This window comes from Rhinolophus sinicus, linkage group LG11 (assembly GCF_036562045.2).
Source record: "Rhinolophus sinicus isolate RSC01 linkage group LG11, ASM3656204v1, whole genome shotgun sequence".
NCBI lineage: Eukaryota > Metazoa > Chordata > Mammalia > Chiroptera > Rhinolophidae > Rhinolophus > Rhinolophus sinicus.
In genome coordinates, this window is record NC_133760.1 from 57,372,502 (window position 1) to 57,400,322 (window position 27,821).

Here is a 27,821-nt window from a genome sequence, read left to right on the forward strand (position 1 = left end):
AATGACTCCCATTCCCTCATTACAAAATACACACAGACCTCTGAATATGGGGAGAGGAATCTTGGCTCTTCGTCATTCTAACTATTTATTCCTTTCACACCCAGAGTTCTAAAATGATAGGTATCCACTTGCTGGGTTTATTTCCTTGTAATATTCATCCTTTAAGCCATGGAGGTTGGTTCTCAGCTTCACTAATCCATAGAAATTGTGCTTTTAAAGACCACTTGTGGCGTTCTTGTCACGAAATCCAGCCATTTTCATTTGATTTTTATTGTTCACTTAACTTTTAACAAGGTTAACTATTTGTTCCTTCAAACTCTCAACTCCATCATATGCTTTTGTTCTAATTACAATCTATTATCTTCTATCTGCATTCTGGGATAATTTTCTAAATGTTCCATTACTGTGTGCGTTTTGTAAGGTTCTGTGCTCACAATTTGTACTCTTCTTTCTATAGTCGTTCTTTTTCCTTGAAGGGCTTGTGATTGCTAACTGCAATAATTATTACTAACATATTATAGGTAGTTCACCCTCAATTCAACATTTATCTCCTAGACTTCTCTCCAAGGATCTAGATGCTTTCCCCAATAGCTTAATGAATGTCTCATAAATATCTCACCAATGACTCCACGTATCTCTCCACACACTGTTCCCTCCTGACTGTCCTATTTCTATAAACAGAACTAAAGTTCTCCCACTCTCCTAACATATTATGTGATTTATCCCTCCTCCTCACCACGCCACAGAATAAATTCTTTCTTTATTTTTTAATTACGTATCTCCCACCTTTCCCATAGTGTTCATTCACAGCCTTGCCCTCGTATTCCCATCTTATGGAGTGCCACGGCTTCCTTATAAATGTACCTGACATAAACCCCCTCCACTCCACACCTTCTACACGCTCCGTCCAAATTAATCATGCAAAATACAAATGTATTCACACCACTTTCATGCACAAACAGATCAATGCTGTCTAAACGTATACAGAATGAAGCTTATCCTGGACAGAAGAATTTCCACACAACCCACAACCTGGCTCTGCCCTATTTCTAAATTCTATTTTACTTTCTGTAGCATGATTACTGTACTGTGTGTTTTACAGCAAAGTATTTTATTAAAATAACTACAATACCTTTCACTGATATGTTGGCTGATTATTTTCAGCCTCCCAAGACTGCTATTTATTTCCAAAGACCATGGCTTATTTCAAAATCATTAATACCCAAATATACCTTTTGTCCACATTCATATAGGCCCTTTTGGGTCTCATGGTAGATAAAGAAAATAGAAATGTCATCAGCATTTGGAAAGTCAAATGAAGCAGGAAACGTGTTCAGCAGATGCTCTTAGCACAGCTTGCATTTAATACCTTCTCCATTACTCTGGGATCAGCTCCATCTCGCTAGTGCTGGGTTAGGGTGGAGAATGGGCTTCACATCGCACTGCTCCTATCAGGAAGCCAGAGCATGGTCTTCTCAGGCCTAACTAGTTTACAGGATCTACAGGTCTCCGTAAGTATGTGTTTTTCTTTGAATTCAAATAACTAAGGGGAAAATGTGGGAATACTTTCTCCATTTGTCTGTCCAAACAAGACAGCTGCATGGGTTAGCCATGCAGCTGGTAATCAAAACCAGTGATGAAATCTGATATATATAGATGATGCATTACAGAATTGTACACCTGAAATCTATGTAACTTTACTAACAATTGTCACCCCAATAAACCTTAATTTAACAAAAAAAAGAACAGTGATGAGCAATGTGCACAGTTAAGAGCCAGATCGATTTAGCTCTTCGAGTGTGTTTTGGGTTCTCTTCTCAGTATCTGTCCTAACTCTGGCTACTTTACCTTTATTAAGGTCCGTAATGTTCCCTTAATAAAGAACAAAATCCTATTTTACAGATTTTGGGTCATATCATGCTCACACTCAACAAATCTCAAACCACACCTCTCTACATATGTTTTGAGCTTTCTTTGTCTACTCAAAAATGAACCATCTAGGCTGTCTTCTCAGAGCACAGAATTGAATAATGACATACTAGGGTTCATCTCCTTAGACACTAGCACCATGAATGTGTTATGTTTTCATGCTTGTGTTTTATAAATTTTGGCTGATACAGTGTAATTACTGTGCCCATAACAAACAGGGCACATTACGTGACTTAGCATGAAAGGTGACATAGAAATAGTCCACAAAAGATTATCTTTTTAAGGTATTGTTACTAATGCATAAAATGTGTTACTTTTAAGTTGAGTATTATCCTTTGGTAAAATGTTTAAATATGAAGTAAACCCATACATAGATGGACAAGTAGTTTTCGACAAAGGAGTCAAGAACCTACATTAGAGAAAAGAAAGTCTCTTCAATAAATGGTGTTAGGAACACTGGACTGCCACATGCAAAAAAAATGAAACCAGACCACTACACAAAAGTTAACTCAAAACGTATTAAAGACTTGAAGGTAAGAAGTGCAACCATAAAAATACACAGAAGAAAACATAGGTGTTATGCTTTTAGACATGAGTCTTGGCGATGTTTTTGAGGATTTGACTCTAATTGTAAGGGAAACAAAAAAAATAAACAAATGGGACTAGATCAAACTAAAAAGCTTCTGTACAGCAAAGGAAACCATCAACAAAACAAAAGGGCAACCAGCCAAACTGGAGAAGATATTTGCAAATAATATTTCTGATTAGGGGTTAATATGCAAAGTATATAAAGAACCCAGATACAAATAACTCAACAACAACAAAAACTAAATAACCCGATTATAAAATGGGCAAAATATCTGAACAGACATTTTTCCAAGGAAGACATACAGATGGCCAACAGGTACATGAAAAGATGTCAATATCACTAATTAGGGAACTACCAATCAGAACTACAATGAGCTATCACCTCACACCTATTAGAATGACTATTATCAAAAAGACAAGAAATAACAAGTGTTGGCAAGGATGTGGAGAAAAGAAAACCATTATACACTGTTGGTGGGATTGTAAATTGGTGCAGCCACTATGGAAAACAGTGGGGAAGTTTCCTCAAAAAATAAAGACTAGAACTACCATATGATCTTGCTATTCCACTTACGTGTATTTAGCTGAAGAATAAGAAAACACTAACTCAAAAAGAAATATGCAATCCTATGTTCACTGCAGCACTATTTACAATAACCAAGATATGGAAACAACCTAAATGTCCATCAATAGATGAATGGATAAAGAAGACGTGGTATACACACACACACACACACACACACACACACACACACACACTAGAATACTGCTTAGCCATAAAAAAGATGAAATATTGACATTTGTAACAACATGGATAGACTTTGAGGGTATGATGCTAAGTGAAACAAGTCAGATGGAAAAGGAGACAAGCCATATAATTTCACTCACCAAACTCGTAGATACATACAGCAGAGTGGTGATGACCGGGGGGGAAGTGGAATATGGGAAAGGAAAAATGAGTAAAGGAGCTCAACGTATGGTAACAGATGGAAACTATAGACTTTTGGTGGTGAACAGGCAGTAGAGTGTACAGATAATCGAATTATAATGTTATATAATGTTATTAACCAATGTTACCTAAATTTCAAAAAATAAATAACTAAAATTATTCAAGTATAAATAAACAAATAAATAAATAGGAAATTATATTACCTGGGAAGTTTAAAATATGAAGCACCTAATCTTATTGTGAACTAGTGGGAAAAGTCAGGGATAGGTATGGGGAGAAAAACCAAATTTTCTCAGTTAAAAATATTACTTTTTCAGACCTGAGTTAAAAATACCCCCATATGCTTCTCCCATTATCCAGTAATCATTACTTACACAAACATCAAGACTGAAATGTTCTCTCGATGACAAAGAAATAAAGACAAAAAGTGGGTGTACAGATTTCTCACACAATTCCTTTTACACGACAAAATACACCTAATTTAAAAGTTAAATTTTAGTCAATCATGATAGTCCTTTATAAAAGCAAATTTACTCATTGATTCCATCGAAACTGTCACAGTCTTTGGATTATGAAAACTGATGTAAATTGTAACCAATTAAATGTTATGGTTCACCCTACTCTACCTCCATAAATGCAACCAAAATTATTTTTCCTGTTTGTTTCAATCTCTTACTACCTTTGGCTCTTACGTCTTTGGCTAAAAATATATATTACCTGAACAAGAAGATGAAGAGTGAAAAATTCAGACAACCATGCTAGCTGATGTTAAAACCAGAACTAGTATTCATCTGAGTGAGGGTGGGTGGAGAGGTAGATAAAGCTTGGCTTAGAATGCTCCTGCCTCCCTTTTACTGAGTCTGTCTTCTAACCCTTCACCTTTGAGCCAAATAGTTTCGTGTTATCTCTGTAATTCTCTAAACCAAGGTCTGCCTCCAGTAGAAACGACCCTAGCTCTAAAATTGCCCTTTGCCCTCCCCAGCTAAAAAGGACTATCAGGAGAGTCAAGATCTTAAGTCAAGTCAAGTTAAATATATTTCTAATTAAATATATTTCTAGTGGTAAGTCAGGCAGTCATTTTTGGTAATATTTTTGGTAAACACCTGATATTCTGGAATCATGGAAATCAGCATTTCCCAATGAGTCAATTATAATTTACTTAAACTGACCAGTTGATCTCCCGATGGGAGCCCCTTCCTTGCCTTGATCTCTGCAGCTCTGTAGTATGCCTGAGAGGAAAGAGTATTAATAGCCCCAAGTAACAATATGGCTTCTCAACACAGAGCATCTGGTTAGCCTTTTCCACACCCTCCCCATACCTGCTCTAATAGTACTGAGAAGGTCTCGAAGATCTATGAGCAACTGCTCATCCGGAAATCTGAGAAACCTGACCCACAGATACAATCCAATGAACGCTGACAGAAAGTTCATATGTTGGTGCCACATAGACAAGGTCGTTATTTGTGGTTCTCTGGTGATGTCTTTAGATCCTGCTGTTCACACTTTTTCAAATCAATTTTTAATTACATTTAGTTTCCATTGCTACTCTATGGATCACCAATCAAAAATACTCGATTAAACTTTACCAAGGATCGAAGTGTTCAGGGCTTAACACATGGGTACATTTTCCATTTGCCCCATTCATTGCCATGTAGTATTTTCCTACCCTGGTTAGTGTATTATACATTTAAAACCATCAAAATATTTTCCACTTCTGTTGGCTGGCTGCTTCAATAAATTATATTATCTCTCTCCCTCTACATTAAAAAGAAGTATTAATTTGAAAAGACTCAGGAGATATGCACACTACAGAATGATTCTTCAGTGTCTCAAATTCCAGAGTTATGCTGTATTTCAGAATAATAATCCTTTTCACTATTCGTGCCAATTTGAAGAGTGCATGGATAAACAAAATTTTGGATCGGCCTCAAAAATCCAATCTGAAACACAGTGAGGCTTAAAGATAAGCCCATCAACCATGTTATCTCCTATGCAGAGATGATGCTCAACAGCTAAGGGATAAAGAGCCAAAAGCTTTTCCCCCCTGAAAGATGGTTTGTTCATCATCTTTTATAATACTCCATTGAGTCTTTATCATATTTGCCTTCTTAATTGCAATCTTAGCAGAGACACACAGAACGAGAGCACGTGAAGGAAAAGTCCCATACCTACAGATACGTTTTCTATCATGTTGGTCAAAATACACCAGAACCGTACTTTTATATAGTTGAGCTGTAAATAAAAATGGCACTTTCATTTAGTGAAAGATTCATCTGACCTGTGGCTGAATGGGTCACTTGGATGCTACGTACACTGAAGGCCTCCATCACGGGCAGAAATATTTGCATCATCTTAATGTTTGGAACAGAGAACCCAAGGGCCACTTGGGTGGGGGATTTCTCAAAAACAGTTTACTTGCCTGGCTTTTCACACAATCAGCAATGATGGAGGTCCAGTGTCTCCACTATGTGCAAACCTGAAATCAAAGTTTCATTCTGTAAATGCTCACCTTTTTTATATCTCTTGACCCCAACAGGTAAGACTAGAGCATTTTTCTACAGTATAATCCCATCTCTATTTCTACAGTGCAATCCTACAGCTCTTTCTAGAGGAACCAATCCTGAAATGCGAGAGGAACCAACCCTGAAATGAGAATCAGGAGACCTCAGTTCTAGCCCCAGCCCGCATTCTGAGTGCCTATGACTTGAGCAATCCATTTAATCATCTTGCATTTCCATTTTCTTACACTGAAAGAAAAATCCAAATACTTTGCATACATATTCTTAAGGAAATAATTGAGTTAGAGACTTCATAGTGATTAACAATTTATCTTTTAGTAAATGTAATATAATCCTACGTGTTCATAAATATTAATACCTAAGTGTCACTTTACAGATCTGGGCTTGCCCCGTAGTATTTCACCAAAATTTGATGGAGAATTCATTCAAGGTATCTCCAATTTCTAAATGCTCGTCATTCTCTTCCTCATCCCCTTTGTTTCACTTTCTTTTTCTCTGCCAGGACTGACACTTTGCGATTGATAATCCTTAGAACAGAAATGTACCTAAGCCTCCAGCTTCAGAAAAGCAGCATCACTTTACTACATTTTCCATACTATTTAGTGTGAGAAGATGAACATTTATGATTCCTAGCTCTGATCCAAGTCCCAAACAAATCAGTTCTGTTTCTGGCTCTCTAGAAACCTCTGCGTACACGCACTGTGTTGATACCTCTGTTAGCACTCGCAAACATTGATTAGTGCCTGACAACAGGCATGTCTGCTTCAGTTTAGGTTTATGTGGGCTTCTAAAGAGTGCTCCCCTTCAACAAAATGACAGACCATAGAGACAAGTGTCCCAGACTTTGGCTCCTGGCCTAAGAACTCATGTGGGACTACGTGACCTTGTGAAGAAAACTGCTGGATGTGCACAGGCAGCCCCCAATTGGCTCATATACAAACCTAATGACATGTAGCAGTGGCTGAATTAGCAATGCAGGGCTCACAGATTCCCCCAGGAGCTCTATGCCTTAGAGTGTTAATTGCTTCGTCACTCCCAATTCTCTTACGCGGTCCTTTTCTCCATGGTAAGCTATTCTCTCCATCCTCCTCAACCTGCGACAATCCACTGAAGCCTAAGGTCACTCTACAAAGTCACTGAAGCCAGTTTTCTGAGGTTTTAGGATCGCTCCCTATAAGTCCAAACCTGACTTCTAGCTCTCACGCCCTCATTTTAGTGAGCAGTAATTAGGCCTGCATTCAAACCTGCTGAAAAACCAATTGTGCTCTGCAGCTCCAGGTGCCCTGACCTCTCCTCCTGGAGTCAAGAGAGTTGTTTTCACTTCCCTGAGATACGTGCAAAGGGCTGCTGTGAGCATTGCAAGTGTTGGTGGACATCCAAGTACATCTGCCACGGTACTATTTAAGTTCAAGAAACAATAGCAATGAAAAGCTTGAAGCCTCCAAATAAGATCTACAAAAATAGAGTATTATGGGCTCCAGGGGATAAAAAAGGAAAGAGAAGATGTGAAATTCTTAATACAGAGAGTTAACTTTCTATACGTACCTTTTCAAATTTGTAATATTTATAAAAAGATTCAATGTCATTTTGAAAGACTGCAGTCACATTACCCTTCTCTGATATTCTGTAGGCATCATGCACCCTAGAAGTCAATCATTTATTCAGTTATCCATTATCTAGCCAGTCAAACACCTAGTAATTCTCAAAACCACCATTGATATACCCTCTCATTCCAATTGTCTGTCACCATCTCAATACTCACTCATCCACCGCCTCAGATGCTCATCCACCCATTTATGTATTTCCTCAGCCACATGCCAACTAATCTTTTACTTAATATTCATGAATTACCTACCACATCTTCTATACTCACACAACATAGCCTCCTTCTGCTTATCCACTACTTTTTTCCATCATGGTTCCATGGCCCCGGGTACTACATACAGCACCCAGTGACCCTGACAAAGTTTCTGGGATATTCCAGGAACTAGAAAGCAGAGATGCTTCTCATTCCTCACTGCATTTCTGACCTCGCATAGCATTAACAGAATTGGTTGTATAGACTCTGTGAGGAAAGCTGGAAGCATTCCATGGCTATGAGGACTTTAGTCTCAGTATTTAGAAGTTCACATCACTGCTGTTTTTCTCCACTCACCTGCAGATAACAAAGGTAAACTCCCAAATTCCAAGCTTAACAAGAACGCCCCAGCACTCTCAGTCACGCCTACGTACAACCTTGGGAAATTTTTCTTCTCATTCAACCTCCATCATTCAACAAGTTATATCAACTCTTACTAGTGAAACCAGGAGTCTTTATGACTTTGATTAAATTTAGCCTGGAATCCTAGCTCTAGAAATCATGTCTCTCTCTCCACCCCTCAGAGACCTAGCACCCCCCAGGCAGCAGAAGATAGTAGCCGGGACCTGACAAATGGTCACAAGGTCCGGACCTCTGGCAGGCTGCAGATAACATCCTGACCTAAGTTATGTTTCAGCTCCTGAGCCCCAAGGTGGAATGACCCCCTCGCTACTTTCCCAGAGGCACACCAGAACAGACCTCAGAGCTGTCCTCAAGACCTGAAGAAATGACTCTTACCTCACCTCTGACCAATCAGCTCCCAGCACGACCCCGAAGCCCCTAACTCACAGTGTCTTGATTTTGTCCTATAGAATCCATATCCTACATGCCATCGAGGTGTCCGGGCTTTTGAGCATGAGCTTCCTGTTCTCCTGGGTGGTGCCGTTCATAATAAAACAGCCAGTGTTTCCCCAGTGCAGTTCTCGGTGTTGGGTGTTTGGCTCTGCTGGCACCGGGTGGACAAACTCTGCTCTGTTAACACTTTGAAACATCTGTCACCTGGGTCCTTCCTTTCCATTATTAATACTGCTGGTTTGTATTATTTTAGCATTTTGTTCCTAAATGCCATGTAATTCAGTGCTTTTCAAAGCATGACAGGCTTGATCCTCCCCAGACTTATTGTCAGAAACTATGTAGGTAGGATCCAGCAAACTGTGTTTTTATGAGCCTGTCAGGTGTTTCTGGTAGAATAAAACTTCTCAGATATTTCAGAGAGAATAACAGTTGAAAGCTACTGGAACAATTCATTCTGTAAGACCACTGTCACATTAATCTTCCATTACATTGTATTCTACGTTACCCATTTCACAAAGATTTGATCTGGAGTGCCCCCAGCTTTAACGCCAACTCTCAATTAACAGAGAGCAGAGTTTCAAAGTCAATCACAACCTGAGCTTTTCCCTGCTTCTCTCCCATGTGAGCTTCCAGACATTTTACAAGTCCTGTAAGATGCTCTTTTGTCATCTCATAGGTATCTACCTAGAAATTGAATTAGTTCCTTCAAGAAGCAATGACAGACACACTAATACATCCCATCAATGTGTATGCTTGAGTTTGAAAGAAGAACACGAATGTAACAAACTATTTGCTCCAAACTGTATACATATCATTTGGGTAAGCTGCTACCAGATAAGTGGTTTACTTGACTTAAAATTTGCTTGCTTAAAAATCATTATTTGCCATTGTTATATTTTACTTACCTATAATTTATCCCCCACATCCCCTACTTATAATTTGTCTGTTAAAACAGACCTTTACAAGTAACTGAAAATGTACAACTCTGGTGCAGCATGTTTATAATGGGAAGGCTGTGGGGGTCTGTGCTTTCTGCTCAATTTTGTTGTAAATCTAAAACTGCTCTAAAAAAAAAGCAGAGTCTATTTAAAAGGAATAAATTAAGTAATTGAGTTTGTTCTAGCTTCCACTTAGGTGGTAGAAAGCTGGAAAGAACACTGGTTCCATCCTAAAATAAGAAAAAGTTAGATAATCTACAAAATCATAACTATTCATGAAATCACCAGCGCACTGAGACTATGAGGCAACCAAATAGTATGAAATCTTGGGAGAGATAGATACATCAGAGAGAGAGAGAGGACGTACGCTCTTACTTACCTGGACCAAAGCATGAAAAGAAATAGGGCCACCAAAAAAGCCAGTGAGAACTGCTTTAACAAATGGCTCAAGTTCGAGGGTGGGATATTACAAGTACAGACTGGCTGAGAACCACAGCAAAAAGAAAAATGGTGGAAACCGATTCTCAAGATTTTCTCCACAGACTTAGAACAGTCCTCACAAGAATGGTTGGGGAAGGGTGGGAAACCAGACAAAGCCTCCTTCATGGCGCAGGTCTGGAAAGGCAGCGGCAGCCTCTGCAGTAAGCAGGAGGCAAGCTCCCACCACTGCTCGTCTCTCTTACAGAACAAAAGCCTGAGGCCACTGGGGAAGGACAGCAAACCCCTTTCCCTCAGAGACAGATGAGGACTCATTGCTGAAGGAAGAGAATGGAAACAACAACAACATTCTAGCCCTGGGATTTCCACTGGGAAGAAACCACTCTATGCCCAGACCATCAGCCATCTCCTCACACCATGGAAGGGCAAGGTCACAAAGAAAGCCCCAACCCTAAGACACAGGGAGAAAGGACTATCTAGGATTGAGACAAAAGCAGGACAACAAATCATAAACCCTTGTCCTCTATCACCAGGTGAGCAGGAACTGAACAAGAACAGCTGTTTACCAGGGGAGAGGAAGCATGACACTCTGACAGTCCCACTGGGGGAATTTAAAACTAAGGGTGGAGAACCAACTCTGGGAAAACCTCCAACCACTGAATGTCCCACCTAAGTACAAACAATGCTGGAGAAAATGGAATTCATTGGTGCCCTGAGGGTAACCACAGCACCAACAAAACTCTAACCACAACTGCATCGATTCCCACATTCTCTCCCACCAAACATGACTACAGGACAAACAGGAGATGTGCCCACTTCAAGGCATAATACTGTTTATCGGAGTTTATTACCCTACACACAGAAAACCCTGGTTTCAATCAAAATTAAATATCAGAGGAAAAGTCGAGAAAAATCACCATGTCACTGAACAAAAATTAACAGAACCAGAATCAGATATATTTGGGCACAGGAGCTATCACACAGGAGTTTAAAATAACTCTCCTAAACAAGTTAAAGGACCTAGTGGAAAAGATGGACAGTGTCATTCATAACTGAGGAATTTCAATAGACAATTGAAAACTGTATGGAGGAATTAAATGGAAATGCTAGACAGGAAGAACACAATAACAGAAATAAAGACTGCTTACGTGGAGACTCAAGAGAGCTAGAAAACAATTAAGGCGGATAAAGACAAGCCAATAAAAATTAGCAAAACTGAAGCACGCAGAGAAAAAATAATAATGATAAAAAAGAGAAGAGCGCCTCCCAGAGCTGTGGGACAATATTAAACCACCTAATGTACATGAAATTGGAAAATGACAGAGAGAAAATGGAGACATAAGGCGTTCAAGAAATAGTCGAAGAGATAATGGCTGAAAAAAATAATGAAAGAAATTAAACCACAAATCAAATAAATTCAGAGAAATAAGACAACAAACAAAAAACCTAGACACATCATATTCTGTCTAAAAGCCAAAAATAAAGTGAAAATCTTGAGGGCAGCCTGAGATAAAAAGGTATACCACAAATAGAACAAAGATCTACATCAAAGCAGAATTCTTCTCAGAAACTACGCAAGCCAGGAGACAATGAAGTGACATCTTTAAAGTCTTGAGGGGAGAACAACCCCCCGACAAAGAATTCTGTATAGAGAGAAAATATTTTGAGAATGAAAGAGAAATTAAGACACTTTCAGACAAACAAAAACTGAATGACGTTTCCAGCAGTCCTAGATCACAAGAAATGTTAATAAGCTTCTTGAAAATATAATTCCATTATAAGGCAGGAAATGTGAAAATTGGTACTGTAATATAGTCTATCACACAAGAAAGTAAGGAAGCTGTGGAAGATTACTAGTGAAAGTGAAGATCCTTATGACTTTGATTAAATTTAGCCTGGAATCCTAGCTCTAGAAATCATGTCTCTCTCTCCACCCCTCAGAGACCTAGCACTCCCAGGCAGCAGAAGATAGTAGCCAGGACCTGACAAATGGTCACAAGGTCCAGACCTCTGGCAGGCTGCAGATAACATCCTGACCTAAGTTATGTTTCAGCTCCTGAGCCCCAAGGTGGAATGACCACCCCCCTACTTTCCCAGAGGCACACCAGAACAGACCTCAGAGCTGTCCTCAAGACCTGAAGAAATGACTCTTACCTCACCTCTGACCAATCAGCTCCCAGCACGACCCCGAATCCACTAACCTACAGTGTTGTGATTTTGCCCTATAGAATCCATAACCTACATCCCATCGGGGTGTCCGGGCTTTTGAGCATGAGCTTCGTGTTTTCCTGGGTGGTACCGTTCATAATAAAACAGCCAGTATTTCCCCAGTGCAGTTCTTGGTGTTGGGTGTTTGGCTCTGCTAGCGCCGGGTGGATGAACTTTCTGTTAGGTAACAGTAGGGTCATGTGGAAAAACTAAGTGGCCAATTTGAATAGGTTTGAATGATGACCCCAAAAAGACATCTGTGCCTGAGTCTCAGACCCTGTGAATATGCTGCCTTCTATGTTAAAAGGAACCTGGCAGACGTATTTAAATTAAGGATCTTAAAATGTGGATGGAGACTACCCTGGATAATCTTAGTGGCCCCAATATAATTACAAGAATCCTCATAAGAGCAGTGTAGGAAGACCAGCGTCAGGAGAAAGAAATGCAAAAATGGAAGAGGATCAGGTTCAGACAGAGGTTTCTCTGCTGCTGACCTTGAAGATGGGAGAAGGGGTGATAAGCAGAGGAATGGAGGTTGGGTGAAGGCAAAGGGACCATACAATGAATAGTGGAGAAAAGTCACAAACATTTTAACAGGTGTAGAAATGAGGATACCGCATCTTCACATATTTTCCTCCTTGAAGTGTCATATGAATATTTGTATTTTTAACTAATTTTCTTCTTTCATCCCTTTCCTCTCCGTTTATAGGGTATGTTCATATTGGCAAGTTTTGTGGATTAGTCCACAGTTGCAGAAAATTCAGACAGAATTGTGACATTTTAGACCAGATATGGGTCCATATAGGAATTCCACACAGAGAAAATGAACTGTCCCTCTGAATCTCTTAAATCATATGACTTGACTTGACTTTTCTCTTTCCCCATTGCCCCTACTTTAGTTCAGATTCTGCTAGTGCCTCATTAGGAATCATGGAGCAGCCCCATAGCTGGTCGCCTTAGCTCCATTTTTCTTCTTCCTCTGACTCATTTGCCAGAGTGCTAATTCAAAAACGTACATTTTGTCAAGCCATGCTCCTGCTTCGAAATCTGTAGTGGCTCCCGTTACTTTGAAAGGTAGAAGGTATTCTGGCATTCATTGCCCTCCGTGATCTGACCCTTCTGGAGCTGCCTGCTTCACCCCCACTACTTCCTCAATCTTCTCTGTCCTGCAAGCGCACTTCAGGACTTTTTGGTAGTCTCACACTCTTTCCCAGCTCTGCATCTTTGACAGGTCGCCGCTTTGCTCAGGTTGCTTGTCCTCTGGGTCACTTATTCTCACTTTCCTGCTCTCCACCTGGACCTGGTTTTGGTCCTTTCATACAGGAAGACTTCTGCAATCACCCCCGAAGGCTTACTCTCTCTGAGACTAAACACTGCATTTTAATTGCTTCATTGAAATCTCTTATCCCTGTTATACAGGCAATATCCTTGCCAGAACCGTATCATATTGACTATCGTGTCTCAACAACCATTCACTGTTATAGACACATAGACGCTCCTAGACTATTTCCTGAATTAACACCAAGAAAAATATAGCCCGCTAGCACTCACTTCTTTGGGATACTTGCCTAGCTCACAAAATTTAGGATTGGATTATTGTAAGGTAAAATTAAAATACCAAACAGGCCCTGGGCTATATGAGTCTCCCACGCTGCTTGCACACTGAGAGTCGTGATAATATGTTCACAAATGGATGACTGCCAATCAACTGACTTAGAGAAGAGACAGTGGGAAGAAAGGGCTTTGAGACTTCAAGGGAAGGAGATGAGCTGCCGTGATCACGGTCTCTCTCCTCTTTCCTTCCCCTTCCTTATCCCTTGTTCAAGGATTTCTTCCCTCCCCTTTACCTTATTTACTCCGGCTTTTTCTCAGAGGTACGGTCCCCTCTCAGACCATCCCAGCTCCGTGGATTTATGAAGACCAAGCAGGACCTGTGGTGTGTGAAGCAGGGATGGAGAGTAGAGTGTGACATCTGCACGGCTGATTTCACTATCCTGATTCCCAAAATCCGTGCTCAAGTTGTCTTATCTTTCATCAGCTTTCTTAGATTAACTACACCTTTCACATGTTATACATTATTTCAAATAGTATATGCTAATTTTGTTTCTAAAGTCTAGGAAAAAGAGTTAATAGATTTGTCAGAATTAGACAGTTTTAATATTTAAATGGTGAGCCTTACATATGCAGGAAAATTCCTCTCAGACTGTCTGTATACTCAGGCAGGGCCTGAAACATAGCTTTTTCTTGGCCAGTCAGAATCATGTGTCCAAACCCTCTTTAGTTACGAGTCCTATTGGTGTGAAACAAGACCTTCTGTTGAGGCTTCTGCACTGAGGTGCCTGTAGCAGCACTCAGACACACATTATGTCCTCGTGATGGCCCAGCATAAAAGCATTTTAATCAGCCTGGACAGCAACACTGTCCTCAGAACAGTGACTCACAAACTAATGGATGTGGCTACAATACCACACATTTTTTAAGTGAGTCTAAAATGTGAAAGTGGTTTGTTCCAAATGGAAACACAATAACCTTGTACAAAATTTGGATGAATAAGAACCAGTGGTCCAAAGATTCGTGAATAGATCCATGATTACAAACAATGTGACAAATCAAAGCAGTAAATGTTGTGTGTGGGTTTTTTTCAATGACTTTCAGGTCCTATGAATGGAGATTAAGTCTGGTAAGTTGTGTTACAGCAGTGCTTACGTCCTCTGAACATGCTCCTGTGACATAAAAATGCCCCCGCATCTCACACCCCAAGCCAACCACTCAGCCTCCGACCCCGCATCACCAGCACACGGTTCATCTTCCTGGTTGCCATGGCAACACAGTTGCTGCCTGTCATATCTGAGTTGGGTGGGAGAAAACACAGGCAAAGCTCTTTTCTCTAAGTGATGCTCATGAGTCATCAAATTGCCAATTTTGACGTAAATCCAGATAATTTCCTTAATAGTTTCTGCCGCGCCCCCTTCACCTCCTTATTCCTTACACTGTAAATCACGGGGTTCAGCATGGGTGTCAAAATGGCATAGAAGAGAGAGATCAACTTCTCCTGGAGGACAGAGGGGCCGGAGCGGGGCTGGATGTAAGTGACAATGGCCATGCCGTAGCACAGGACAACCACGGTGAGGTGAGAGGCACAGGTCTGAAAGGCTTTCTTTCTTCCCTCTGTGGACTGGATCTTTAGGATGGTGGCGATGATCTGTACATAGGACAAGAGTACCAGGCAGAATGGGGTCATCAGCAGGACGATGCTAGAAACCATGATTGCAATCTCGTTGGAGGAGGTGTCCACACAGGCCAGCCTGACCACAGCTAGGAGTTCGCAGGATATGTGGTCAATAAACTTGGTGCACATGGGGAGCTGAAAGGTGATGGCGGTCTGCATGAGCGAGTTGACGGAGCCGCTGACCCAGGATGCGATGGCCAACCCGCTACACAGCCCGCCATGCATGATGACCGAGTATCGCAGGGGGTCACACACAGCCACATAGCGGTCATAGGCCATCACTGCCAGCAGAACAAACTCAATCCCACCCAAGCCCAGCGAGAAAAATAGCTGGGCTGCACAGCTCACAAGTGGGATTGCTTTATGTTCTGCAAGAAGATGCACCAACATCTGAGGGACGACGCTTGTGGCATAAGAGACATCAACAACAGAGAGGTTGGTGAGAAAGAAATACATGGGAGTGTGAAGTCGGCTGTCCAGTCCGATCAGAAGGACGATGAGGAAATTTCCCAGAACTGTCACCAGGTATGTGATGGAGAACAGGACAAAGAGAGAGACCTGAGTGTCCCAGTCACTGGACAAGCCAAGGAGAATAAACTCTCTCACCCACGTCTGGTTATCTGTTCCCATTAAAAAACGTGAGGATTATTAATCTGCAAAGAATCAGAAAGAACAAGCTGTTGAATCAAAGAACCATAACTTCTTAAAATAATGCATATTGTGTAAGACCTGCCAGCCATAATGGTTTCAAATCATTTACGGGCCAAGATTACAGGCTTGATCTCAATATGCTTTATATCTACTCTACGGAAGAGAGAGGATACCCCTTCATAAAGACAAGACATGGTCTCAGGGAGTCAGTTAAATCCTGGAGAGAATGCAGTGAAATTTTTGGAAGCGCTGTATCTTTTCAATTTACCTCAGGTTCCAGGGTAGGAGAGGGTGGTAGGTGACAATAGGAGGTAAAGTGATAAACACTGAAGAAAAAATTGTTCGAAGTTCAGACAGATGTACACTATAAGTAAGACTGGTGTCTCATGTAAAGTTCTAGAATTAGAAAAACCTGAATATGAAACTTGTTTTTATGACTTACCAGATGTGTGACTGGATTAAAGATTTAAACTTTTATATACAAAATGGAATAATGTTGCATAACTTACAAGTATATAAGCTCAAATGTAAATAACCTACAGGGAAAGTATTAACTGTTATTGCTCTTAATACTTCAACTCCGCCCTGGGAGAAACAGAGTAACAAATGTTGTGCTTTCTTCTCATGTCCCTTCTGCAATTTCAGACATAAAAAAAGAAAGCAAAACCTTTGATAGATTTGAAGTCTAAAAGGCAACTCAGACGCTTGGCACCTCCAGGGCAATATAGGTCTTTCTGAGAATCTGGTGTCTTAGTCTTTGGAAGGACAGGGAGGAGAGTTTGAATTTTTTCTTGCTTGTTTTATCCTTCTACCATTCTGTTTCTACCATTCTGTTTCTGCCATTCTGACTTGCTTGTTACTTTTCTCCAACTCTAGCCCTTGTATATGGTCTCAGTAAAAAATATGGTATGAAAACAGCTGCGTAGGCTTTCTAGTGTAATGTTACTCCTTCACAAAGGCGTTTAGCATTTGTCACCAATGACTTCTGCAGCCTTCCTTGTAGCGTTTCTGGGAAAGAGCTCGCTGAAAGTCTGTATCCTTCTAATGGTTCAAATCATTTTCGCATCATACTCAAACACGATTGTAAAATTAGCAGGTCCAATTTTAGCTCTTCAATTTATCTGACAAAGGTAACTCATGAAAGTACATCTGTAGACCTGAAATGAATGATCTACCACAATTACAGGCAGCAAAATAAAGAGCCATACTATGCAGATTGCACATGTATGTGATGGGCCCCAGGGACATTTTTCCTGAAAAATGGACCTGTGAGCTGATATCTAAAATATAAGCAGGAGTCCATTTGAAGTTTGCAGAGAGGGAGCTCTAGGGAATGGGGAAGTGAACAAGAACTTGAATTCTGGGAAAGGGGAGTGTCTCTGTAAATGTCCCGTTGACTTTAAAGCGGGCAAAAATTATGTTGTTAGGAACATGTGGCCATATTAAGGGATAGAGTACCAGGTGGCTTTGTGGTGATGAAACAGTTCTATATCCTGACTGTCATGCTTACACAAATCTACACATGGGATAAAGTGGCATAGAACCACACACACACACACACACACACACACACATACACACACAAGTGCATATAAAACTGGTGGGATTGGAATAAACTCTGTGGACTACACCAGGGTCTGCTTCCTGGCTCTGATATTGTCCAGTCGTGCAAGATGTTACCCTTAGGGAAAACTAGGTGAAGGGGACACAGGAACTCCCCGTGCATTTTTACAACTTCCTCTGAACCTATAATGATTTCAAAATAAAAAGGTTTCTTTTTGAAACTGCTGAATGATTTCATGAAGCCCAATTTGCAGCTACGTTTTTAAAAATAGAAATTCAAAAGGGAAAATGTCCATATTTAATAACGTTAAGAGTAGTTTCTTTGGATCCTGTAATGATGAGAGATTTATTTGTAATCTTTCTACCTATGTGTTTAAATTCTTAATGGAAAAAATTAAACTTTAGGCTTTAACTTTTGGTTTGTTCCTTTATTTTTCTTTTAAATAGTCTTCAACTCTCACAGAAGGCTTTCAACTAATCCTTGAAATTTAAAGATATCAACCCTCCTTCACCCCAACTCCTTAAGCCAAGCCCCCAATTTGCACTAGGGTGACAGCATGTCCATGGAATTTAGGGAACCACATGGATAACATAGCGGAGCTGTTTTGGGGTTTTCTGATAGCAATGGTCTCTCTAGACAGCCTTTCTAAACTGCCTGCCTTCCACCACTGCAATTGTAGATTGTTTTGCTTGGCATCTTAAGCTCATTGAAAGAACAGATTTGGTTCGTGTGGGGTTTTTAGCTAGTTTGCCTAAAGGACATCATTTCTCCTTGCCCCAGCCACCTACATCGGAAAGAGAAGCTCTGTGGCAACCTAAGCGCCCTGCTCCTAATGCGGAAAGCCTGGGCCGATGACTAATGCTTTCCATTCCTAGAAGGCAGCTCAGCTTTGTAAATGGCATTTTCACATTTATTTCAATGCAAAACAACCTCCTTCCTTCTCCCCTATTCTTCTTTACCCCACAGCCCCTTGGTGATCATTTTCAAAAACCTGTTGGAATTAGCACTTTCCAGCAGTGCAGAATGTCTGATAGCACTTCTGTGAGAAAGCTAGTGTCAGAACCAATGCCTGAGAAAAAAAACATCCTTTGAAAGAAAAAAGAAGCACATTTTAACAGGACCATAAAATTTTTTTAAATGGTTTTTATAATGTCTTTTCACTCAGTTCTATGAATTCCCCAAGCATATGAGCCCCACAAGCTATATCTATAAATCTTATTGACTCAGCCTCCACCGCAAAGCTCCAGCCAGCCCCTGGGGCCTCCAGAGAAGCCCAGAAGGAAGGAAAAAGACATCCCTGGACAATAATTCTCCTTTTCACTCTCTGTCCCTACTGTTTAAACCTCCAGGATGTTTATCTATCTCCTCATCACTTCTCTGAAGATGAATCTCCTTCTCAGCATGTTCTGAGCTGAAACAGGAGCATAAATGAAGATTTTACTCTAAGAGTTTCTGGAATATGGCAAGTTTAGCTTAACAGGTCAAGGATGAGAGGGCAGATGGACAGCTCCTTGAGTGGGAGTGGGGAGGAAAGCAGTTATAAAGGAACATGTGATTGGAATGGCAGAGCTTTGTGAATATGTGAAACATACGCAAGAAGGTCTATGGGTGAGAGACTCTGCAAGCCCAAAGGGAGCAAAAGTTTTCTGATGATTATCTGTTTCTGTTTTATTCCACTAGTATTACTCTCGTTTCAGAATTTCACAGTTCTGATGTATTCCTTCCCCCGCCCCATGACATAAAAACTGGGGTCCAGAGAAGAAACATGATTGTTCAGCACGACCCAAGGAATTCATAACAGAGTGTGGACAGAAGACCCCACGTTCTCCACCTTCCATCTGTTCCTTCCGCTACAAAGCCACCGGAGTTGAGTACACTCGCCGACTGGTTACACATGCTAGAGGGACAGGAGATGGTGACCTGCCACCCAGCACTCATACATGCTGCACCCAGACCTAGCTGCAGGCTGCACTTATGATGGCAGATGTGGTCACAGCTCCGCCTCTTCTATATGTCCTTGCCATGCCACCATCTCCCTACCCTCCCGACAATTCCTTCTCCTCTTTTGAGGATCAAAATTGCATTTTATATTTAATTTTCCAACAACCTAATAGTGAGGCAAGTAATTCTAGCATGTATATTTGATTTTGTTTTCGTATGGAAGCAAAGGATTTCTCTGATTAGTCTTCCCTATGAAAGGTTGTAGAAGCCTGAAAAAATATACTTCCTGTGTGTGTTCCAAGTGAGATATTGGAAACCAATGGTGCAATGTTCCTACGTGGAAACTGGGAATGCTGCATATTAAGAGAAATGTTCTAAATAGTCAAACATAGAAGGTTAATGTGACACAAAACTGTGCAAATACAAATAAAGCCAGGTCAGTGGCTTTAGGTACGCCCCTGCACACTTGGAAAAAATGAGTTTATGGGATTATAAGGTGAGGTGAATTAAATTAAAACAGCACTGGAGGGCTGCATGACAGGGGAGTTAAATGAGGAATTTTTGCTAAAGAAACAGCTGCTTCTCACCTGCTTGGCAAACACCACCTGAATCAAGTAATGAGCGTGAATGTCATTAGAAATAGGATAAAACTGAAATCATGTGACATCCAAGAGAATGGTGAACTCAGCATCACTTCTGTGATACTGTTGCCAGAAATGAGTAACCTGAATATAATCACAAAGAAATATCAGAGACATTCAAATTGAGGACATATGAAGTAGCTGGCTATAGTCTTCAAGTGTCAAGGTCATAAAGGGAAGGACAGAGTGAAGAACTGTTCAAGACTGAAGAAGAGTAAAGACAACGACAATTAAATGGAACATGGGCGAGTCTAGACTAGATCCTATTGCTATAAATACCAGTATTTGGATAATTAGCAAAATTTAAATGAAATCTGAAGATTAATGGTAGAGATATTAATTTTTCTGGTTGTGATGGTTGTACGGTGCTTCTACAGGAAGCCTTCTTAACATTCAGAGGTGATTAGGACATTGTATTAGCAACTTGCTCTCAAATGGTTCAGGGGAAAAAATTCTGCGCACTTTAAGCACTTCTAGAGTTTCCCATAATTTGAATTTGCTGATTGCATCCCTATAGTACCATTTTACATACACTTTTGTCCCCTACATTTCTAATAAAATGGTCATTCGTTTTCTCCACATTTCAAAGTATTTAATATTCAAAGAATCTGCTGTCTACTAGGCAGAGGAATAAACAGCCAGCACAATCATTTTGCCATCAATGTAACTTCTTCTTCCAAAAACAATCTACTGTTTTTCCCTAAAATATGTTACTTGACATGGACTTGTTCTCACCAGCACGCATCCACCCCCCACCCACCCTGCTCTGGGCTGCCCTCCCCTGGCATCTTCATAACACAGAATAATCCTCTCTCCGACTGAAGCACCAATTACTAAATTACAGACTTCATCTTTAGAACTGAGACTATAGCATCTTCTCCCCTGAGAGCGCATTTTAAGTAACATCATCATTTTCTGAGGGTCTACTGCAGCTCCTTGAAACTATTTTTCTGACAGTTTAGCACCCATGATTAAGCAATGCCCTTGGCTAAGTTCTGTGACCCAATGGTATGCAAACATTGGAGGACAATGCACAACAGAAACAGCCTTTGCATCAGCCAGACAAGTGCTCACAACCCTAGAGACCCATCGGTTTTATCGCAAGTGTATGGGATAGATTGTAATCCATGCAGAGATTTTCCTGGGACTTCTTTTTGTGTCCAACCTATTCCCAAACTCCACCCATGAGCATAGGGCCTTAGCTCCATATTCTCAAGATTTTCCAACATTCCAAGCATGCCCCTGCAATCAGCAGCAAACATTCCTCCTAGGTCTTGACCTCCCTTTTCCCTCAACCCCTTGTCCTGTTATCCCCAGTTGCTCAGCACAAAGTCCTTTGTGTCCAGCCTTCAGCTAGACTTTTCTGCCATTTTTCTTGCTCCATTCAGCTTCCCTACTTAATCGGAGGTTTAAAAGGAAAGCTTTGGATAATGGGATGAAGACAGGAACAGAGTAAGACCCTTTCCCAAACCAGCCTCTGGGAGGATTCTTTAAAAGATATATGGACTTTTGAACTGCAAATACTAATTTTAAGCTAATACATCTTCCTAACTTCCCCATACCTGGGGTTATATTTCAAAATAAGCCTTTTTTTCATGGTAGGCTCTACATATGTTGGGCTCCAGGAAGAAAAGAAAAGAGACAAACACCCATTCTGCCACAAACGTTTCAATCTGTACCAAAAAGGATTTCACTCAACAGGTGGAGAGAGACTACACAATGTCTGGAAAATAAGGTATTCAGGACAGCAGAAGTCCAGATGGGTATACTCACATTGAATTGTTGGGAGTATAAATATACAAAACATTTCTAGAAAATAATTTGGCATTATGTATCAAAAACCTACAAAATGCTACGTCTCTTGGATCATTAATTCTACTTCAAGAAATACATCCCATAATCAGAAATGCAAATCAAGATGTAAGTAAAACAGATATTTTTAACAAGATTATTGTGACTAGCAAACTTCTCAAATAATCTGATTTCTAAAATGGAAAATAAAGACAATTTCAGCAAATGAAGTGAACTATTATACACCCATTAAAAAGGTTTAAAGAATGTTTAATAGCATGATGAATGTTTAAGATATAAATCAGAGTGAAAAGAATACAACATGGAACTGGATGCAATTTATAAAACAGTCTCAACTTTATAACTATGTGATACTTATGTATAAATACATAGATACATAAATATATAGATACCTATGTATAGCTATAACAACTTATGAGCCTAATATTAGGATTACATATAAGTGATTTACATTTTTTTGTTCTATGAGTTTTAGTATTTTTCCAATTTCCTATAATGGACTTATAGTTTTATAATTATAAAAATGTTATTTTAATATAAATAAGCCAAAATATTGACAAAGTTGTATTCATGTCTAGATCCTATAAAGCTAACATAACTCTAGTAACTAAACCTGGCAAAGTCAGTAAAAAAAAAAAAAGTTCATAGACCAATGTGTCCCTAAATTGGTATGCGCAAAAGTCTGTCCCACACATTTTAATAGGTATCCCAAGGGGGGAAAATTCATTTTTAAGTAAATATAAACAGTGTTGCATTAAATATTTAAGAAGTGTTACTTATTGCAGGACCGCTCAAAGCCTTTAATATGCTGATATGACTTCAAATCTGCAAAAATGGATGTAGAACATGGAATTTCCCAAAGTTATTTGAGCATGACCCACATACTAATATGTTCCTGATCACTGTTCTACAAAACAAAAATACGAGAGTGCTGTATAGATGAACCTCATTTATGAAAATAGATTAAAACTTCTAAATAAAGTGTTAGTAATTTTAACAGCTTAATATAAACACTATTTACCATAATCAAGTGCACACATTCCACCCATGTAAGAAATTAAAATCTCAACATCTGCTGGATCAATAGGAAAAAACAGAAGACATTCAATAAGATGCTTTGCCCATTCCAGACTTTATATGTTTTGGTATGCTAGAAATAAAAATGTATTTCCTTAACATGGTAAACATCATCTCTCTGTTTTAAATCAACAGGTAATATCACACTTAAACTATTATTAGTTTCTTTAAAAAACATGAATAGCATGCCTTCAGACCAACAATGACCTACTGTGTTTCCCAGAAAATTAGACCTAGCCAGACAATCAGCTCTAATGCGTCTTTTAGAGCAAAATTAATATAAGACCTGGTCTTGTATTATGTTAGATATATATAAAACCCAGTATTATATTATATATTGTATTGTATTGTGTTATATTATACCCGGTCTTACATTATAGTAAAATAAGACCAGGTCTTATATTAATTTTTGCTCCAAAAGACACATTAGAGCTGATGGTCCAGCTAGGTCTTATTTTCTAGGGAAACACGGTATTAGAAAATCTAATAAACACACACACACACAAATGATACTTTAAGTGGGATAAAAAGCAGGATACAAAGAGGATTTATATGGGATTTATACCAGTATATATAGTCAAAACCTCCCATAATCAGAGTGGCTATATACCCGGTGGTTTGACCTCTTCAACCCTTCTGCACCTGCCTTTGGAAGTATGCCATTCCCACTGGTAGTTTGCACCATTTCTTAAGAATGTTTTTCAGTTAATCACATGGGTATCTAACTTAGTGGGGATGTTTATTTTTCTATCCATAAGCAAATGAAACATAGGAGGTTGGAACAGGGGTGGGGGGGGAGTTGTTTTGCTTCTGGCAACAGCAGAGATTGAAGACAGGCCCGGGAACCTTCTAGATAGAGAGGGTCACTACCCATGGACTGACCATCGCTGTGCCTCCCCAGGGCTTCCACGTACAACACGGAGGCCCTAGAGTGTGACCAATGGGGGGCAGAACTTGCAGTTAGCTCAAGGGGTGTGGGTGGGTGGAGAAAATAGGATTCCCTCATACAAGGGTCTACTGGAGTCTCCTGTCTTTCAGAAACATGAGCCCAGGTCAACGTGCAACCTCTCTGGGCCTTCCCAGCCTAGCATCCAGGCCCTGGACATAAAGGGAGATGGGCAGAGCATCTGGCCCATTCAGGATGGGGCTTGGGAGGCTTCCCTTGCCCCTGGCTCTGTTGAGATGGGGCTTCCTCCAGGAACGGCCAGCTGAAAGCTGACTTTCTCAGGGGTTACATGCCCGAAATCCAGGCTCTGGGTCTGAGGGAATGGGAGCCTAGCTGGGTCTGAGGAAGTTGGTGAGACGAAATTGGGTGGATTTGGGGTTCCCATGCCCCCAAGAAGTGTCAGTGTCATCACCAGTAACTTCTGTAAGCCAAGGAATGTCAGAGAGTGTCCCCCTAAAAGTGTCCAGGCCTGAGCCAGACCTGTCAAGACTTTTTTTTTTTGGATCTTGCTTTAAAATAGATTGTTTTACTTCCCTGAAAAGGATATTAGGTCTCTCTCTCTCTCTCTCTCTCTCTCTCTCTCTCTCTCTCTCTCTCTCTCTTCAAACCACCCTATTTGAATATCCTAAATGGGATCTAAAGAGAGCAACAGAGACTGTGAGTGAGAGAGAGAGAGAGAGAAACTGCAGATTTACAGTGTGGAGGCTATCTTTTTCAGTGATCAGGAGAAAAAAAAGGCATATAAAACTCTTTTAAGTTAAAGCAAAAACTGTGAACGTTTGAGAATTTGTAAAAGAAAATAGGTGAAACTCCCAGGAAAGTGTTGGTAATCATAAATGTTAAGAGGCAGTAGCAAGATGACAGAAAGAAGCGAGATCACAAAATTCCCTTCCATCAACATCTAATAAAGTTCTTTTTAAAGACAGTTGTAAAAGCGTAAACGAAATATTTCTTATCATAGAGCAAACAAGGAATGCGGCACAACCTCGTTCCGTGAATTTCTGAAAGTGGTATTAATTTAACAATAAATGCCTGGCATTTGCTGAGCCCTTGCTATGTACCAGGCTCCTTTAAACCATGTCTTAAGAATGGGTATTCGATGCCAGGCTGTTTGGGTCTAAATCGTGCCTCTACAGAAAATAAGATCTGGTTCCTCTTGGAATGATGTTTAAACCCCTCACTCATTCTGCCAATAGCACCTTCATGGCCTAAGAAATTATACTAAGGAAAGAGGTAAGTTGATAAAACGCTAAGAATTCTCACTCATATCACCCAATCATGACATAGTGGACTGATGTGGTGAATAGCCCTGGGAAAAGTCAGAATAAACTCCTCCAAGTGTAGGAACTTCTCTCTACCTCCACCATGGTCTTCACAGAAACCATTAGAACCAGCAGCACTCACAGTTTCCCAGGGTTCTAAAATGCCGTTCCCTGACAAGAGGGTATACCAGCCACTGGAGAACACCACGGTACAGAACACGCAGCAATATTTCAGATGTTCTTCTTGTGAAGAAACATTTACCTGAGCAATTCTTTGGCTGTTGTTATTGTTGTAGAGTTCAAGTTAACTGTTATGAACTAAGTATTTGGTCACCCCAGAATTTATATGTTGAAATCCTAACCCCCAATGTGATGGTATTAGGAGGTGGACCCTTTAGGAAGTCATTAGGTCATGAAGGCAGAGCCCTCATGAAAGGGAATAGTGCCCTTGTAAGGGGCTGAAAATACCTGAGCTCCTTCTCAGCCATGTGAGGACACCGGGAGAAGACGCCATCTCTGAACCAGAAATAGAATCCTCGCGGGACACCATATCTGCTGGCAACTTGATCTTGGACTTCTTAGCCTCCAGAACTGGGAGAAATAAAATTTTTGTTGTTAAGCCATCCAATCTATATTTTTGTTTTAGAAGCCCAAAGTGACTAAGACATATACCTTTTAAAATTTTTTTTTAAAAAGTATGTTTAGTATGAGTCCCTTTTTTCCTTTCTTTCCGCCTATTCATGCATTATATAGCTTTCATAAAAATAAGAAAGTCATTATCCTAAAAAAATAAGATACCTCATAGCTCACATGTTGTGACTTGAAATTCTTCTGACATTCCCTACCAAGCCTGTTTTTGCTGGTAAAATAACTGGCTGGGTATTTTTATTTGGGGGCTTTTGGGGGGGCGGGGGGATTGTTTGGGTTGTTGTTGTTTTTTTTAGGGTGGACAAGGGTTTGTGGCAAGCTGGAGACACAGGAGAGCTGATGGTGTAAATCCAGTCTGAAGGCCAACAGGCTAAACACCCAGGAAGAGTTGATGTTCAGTTCAAGTTTGAAGGCAAGAAACAAAGTCAATGTCCCAGGTGGAGGCAGGAAGAATTCTCTCCTTCTAAGACGAGGATCGACCTTTTCGTTCACAGGTACAACCACTGCTCCTTCTGCCTTGCCTCCTTTACTCTCCAAATCTGCAAGCCTTTGTCCTCTCCTCACTTCCCTGCCAAAGTCTAATATCCCTCAGAACCATCTGCCAGGCGTGGCCTGAGATTGGAAGGCAGATCTGAGGGTTCACTTCTCAAAGGTCTCTAGAAATGAGCGACCTGGCTTCCCAGGCAGAGAGCCGTAGTTTCTGACTACAAAGTCCTTTGGGGGTGAAAGGCAAAGCCAGTGTCTGGGCATGTTTGCACAGCTGAGAGGGGTGTCTGGGGGACCTGTGGAGGCAGATGGAGCTTTGGATCGCACCCTCGTTCTCTCTGCCAAGACAGCTGCATTTCTCTCCTGCCATATCTCTCCTCTTCTCAGAAACTGACAGTGAATAGTGATACATGCCTACCCCCATCCTCTCCCCAGATACACCCCCAGAGCCCACCATTTTTAGTTGTTGGTCTTGCTGTGTATTTATTTGGTCACAGTTTCAGAGCTAAAACATCTCACCCAGTGTACTCCTTTATAAAAAAAAAAAAAAAAAAGAATACTGAAATGCAGACAGCAGTAAGGGTCAGCACAGGCAGAAATGGAGCAGGATCTTGACATCGGATGCCCACTCAAGGCTCCCGTGCTTTCAGTACAAAATCCATGAGGCAAAGATCTGTGGTGCTGTCCTCTTGGCTTTGCTCCTCCGTGTGCGTGTGTGTGTGTGTGTGTGTGTGTGTGTGTGTGTGTGTGGCTGGGAGGAGACAGAGCCAGTGCACACTCCGTACCTCCTCCACCCTGCAAAGCACACGCAGACTGCAAGAACCTCTGCCAGCAAATTCCCTGCCTTTGGGGGCCAGGCTGTTCTGCTCAGCAACTCTCCTCCTCCTGCTGCCTCCTCTCACCGAGGCCCCTCGCCCCTCCTCCTCTGACGTCATATACTTGCTCTTTGTGCACTGGCTCTGCAATTGCGGAGGAAGGTCTGGCCAGGGTGAGGGCCTGGAGAGGAAAGGAGGGAGGGGGGAGCCCATGCAGACTGGGAACTGAGTACTGACAGCCTCTGGAGGTTTAGAGCGTCCCTTCTCACACATTGTCACATGTATTTCAACAACTCTGAAAAGCACCTGACTTTTAAGTGGCCGTAAGAGGACTGTGCGAGTGTTCTGTTGATAAGGTGCTCTACCCACAACACTTCCTACCTGTAAAGAATTGCATTATCTGGGCGACAAAGACAGACAATGCAGAAGACAGAAGATGAACCAAAGGACCAAAGGGAAATCAGATAAAATGGGGAAGTGGGATTTAGAATTGAGGGAGGCCCATTGGATCAAGGACAGAAAGGGAA

The 27,821-nt window shown here is 40.8% G+C and overlaps 4 protein-coding genes across 5 annotated transcripts in view; all 4 read right to left on the minus strand.

Moving 5' to 3' along the window:
• LOC109439917 (olfactory receptor 2A25) overlaps positions 1-25,911 on the minus strand; it is an 85,759-nt gene extending 59,848 nt beyond the window's left edge. The window contains exon 1 of the mRNA XM_074315227.1: positions 25,814-25,911. The gene's annotated coding sequence lies outside the window, so the exon portion shown is untranslated. The remainder of the gene's footprint in view (positions 1-25,813) is intronic.
• The window catches only part of LOC141567565 (olfactory receptor 2A5), a 77,795-nt gene extending 51,881 nt beyond the window's left edge, over positions 1-25,914 (minus strand). Inside the window, exon 1 of the mRNA XM_074315229.1 lies at positions 25,814-25,914. The gene's annotated coding sequence lies outside the window, so the exon portion shown is untranslated. The remainder of the gene's footprint in view (positions 1-25,813) is intronic.
• Positions 1-27,821, minus strand: part of LOC141567564 (olfactory receptor 2A5-like) — a 134,786-nt gene that overhangs the window by 78,542 nt on the left and 28,423 nt on the right. The window contains exon 1 of one of the 2 annotated variants that reach the window (XM_074315224.1): positions 25,814-25,912. The exons of the other annotated variant lie outside the window; for it this stretch is intronic. Within the exon in view, the coding sequence (XP_074171325.1) occupies positions 25,814-25,833 (20 nt within the window). The 5' untranslated portion in view covers positions 25,834-25,912. Of the gene's footprint in view, positions 1-25,813; positions 25,913-27,821 lie in introns of those variants that run through there. 2 annotated transcript variants of the gene reach the window in all.
• Positions 14,142-25,925, minus strand: LOC109436627 (olfactory receptor-like protein OLF3). Its single transcript, XM_074315226.1, has 2 exons — positions 25,814-25,925; positions 14,142-16,104 (listed from the first exon to the last, which is right to left on the minus strand). The coding sequence occupies exon 2, from the start codon at positions 16,079-16,081 to the stop codon at positions 15,131-15,133; it is 951 nt and encodes a 316-aa protein (XP_074171327.1). The 5' UTR covers positions 16,082-16,104; positions 25,814-25,925; the 3' UTR covers positions 14,142-15,130.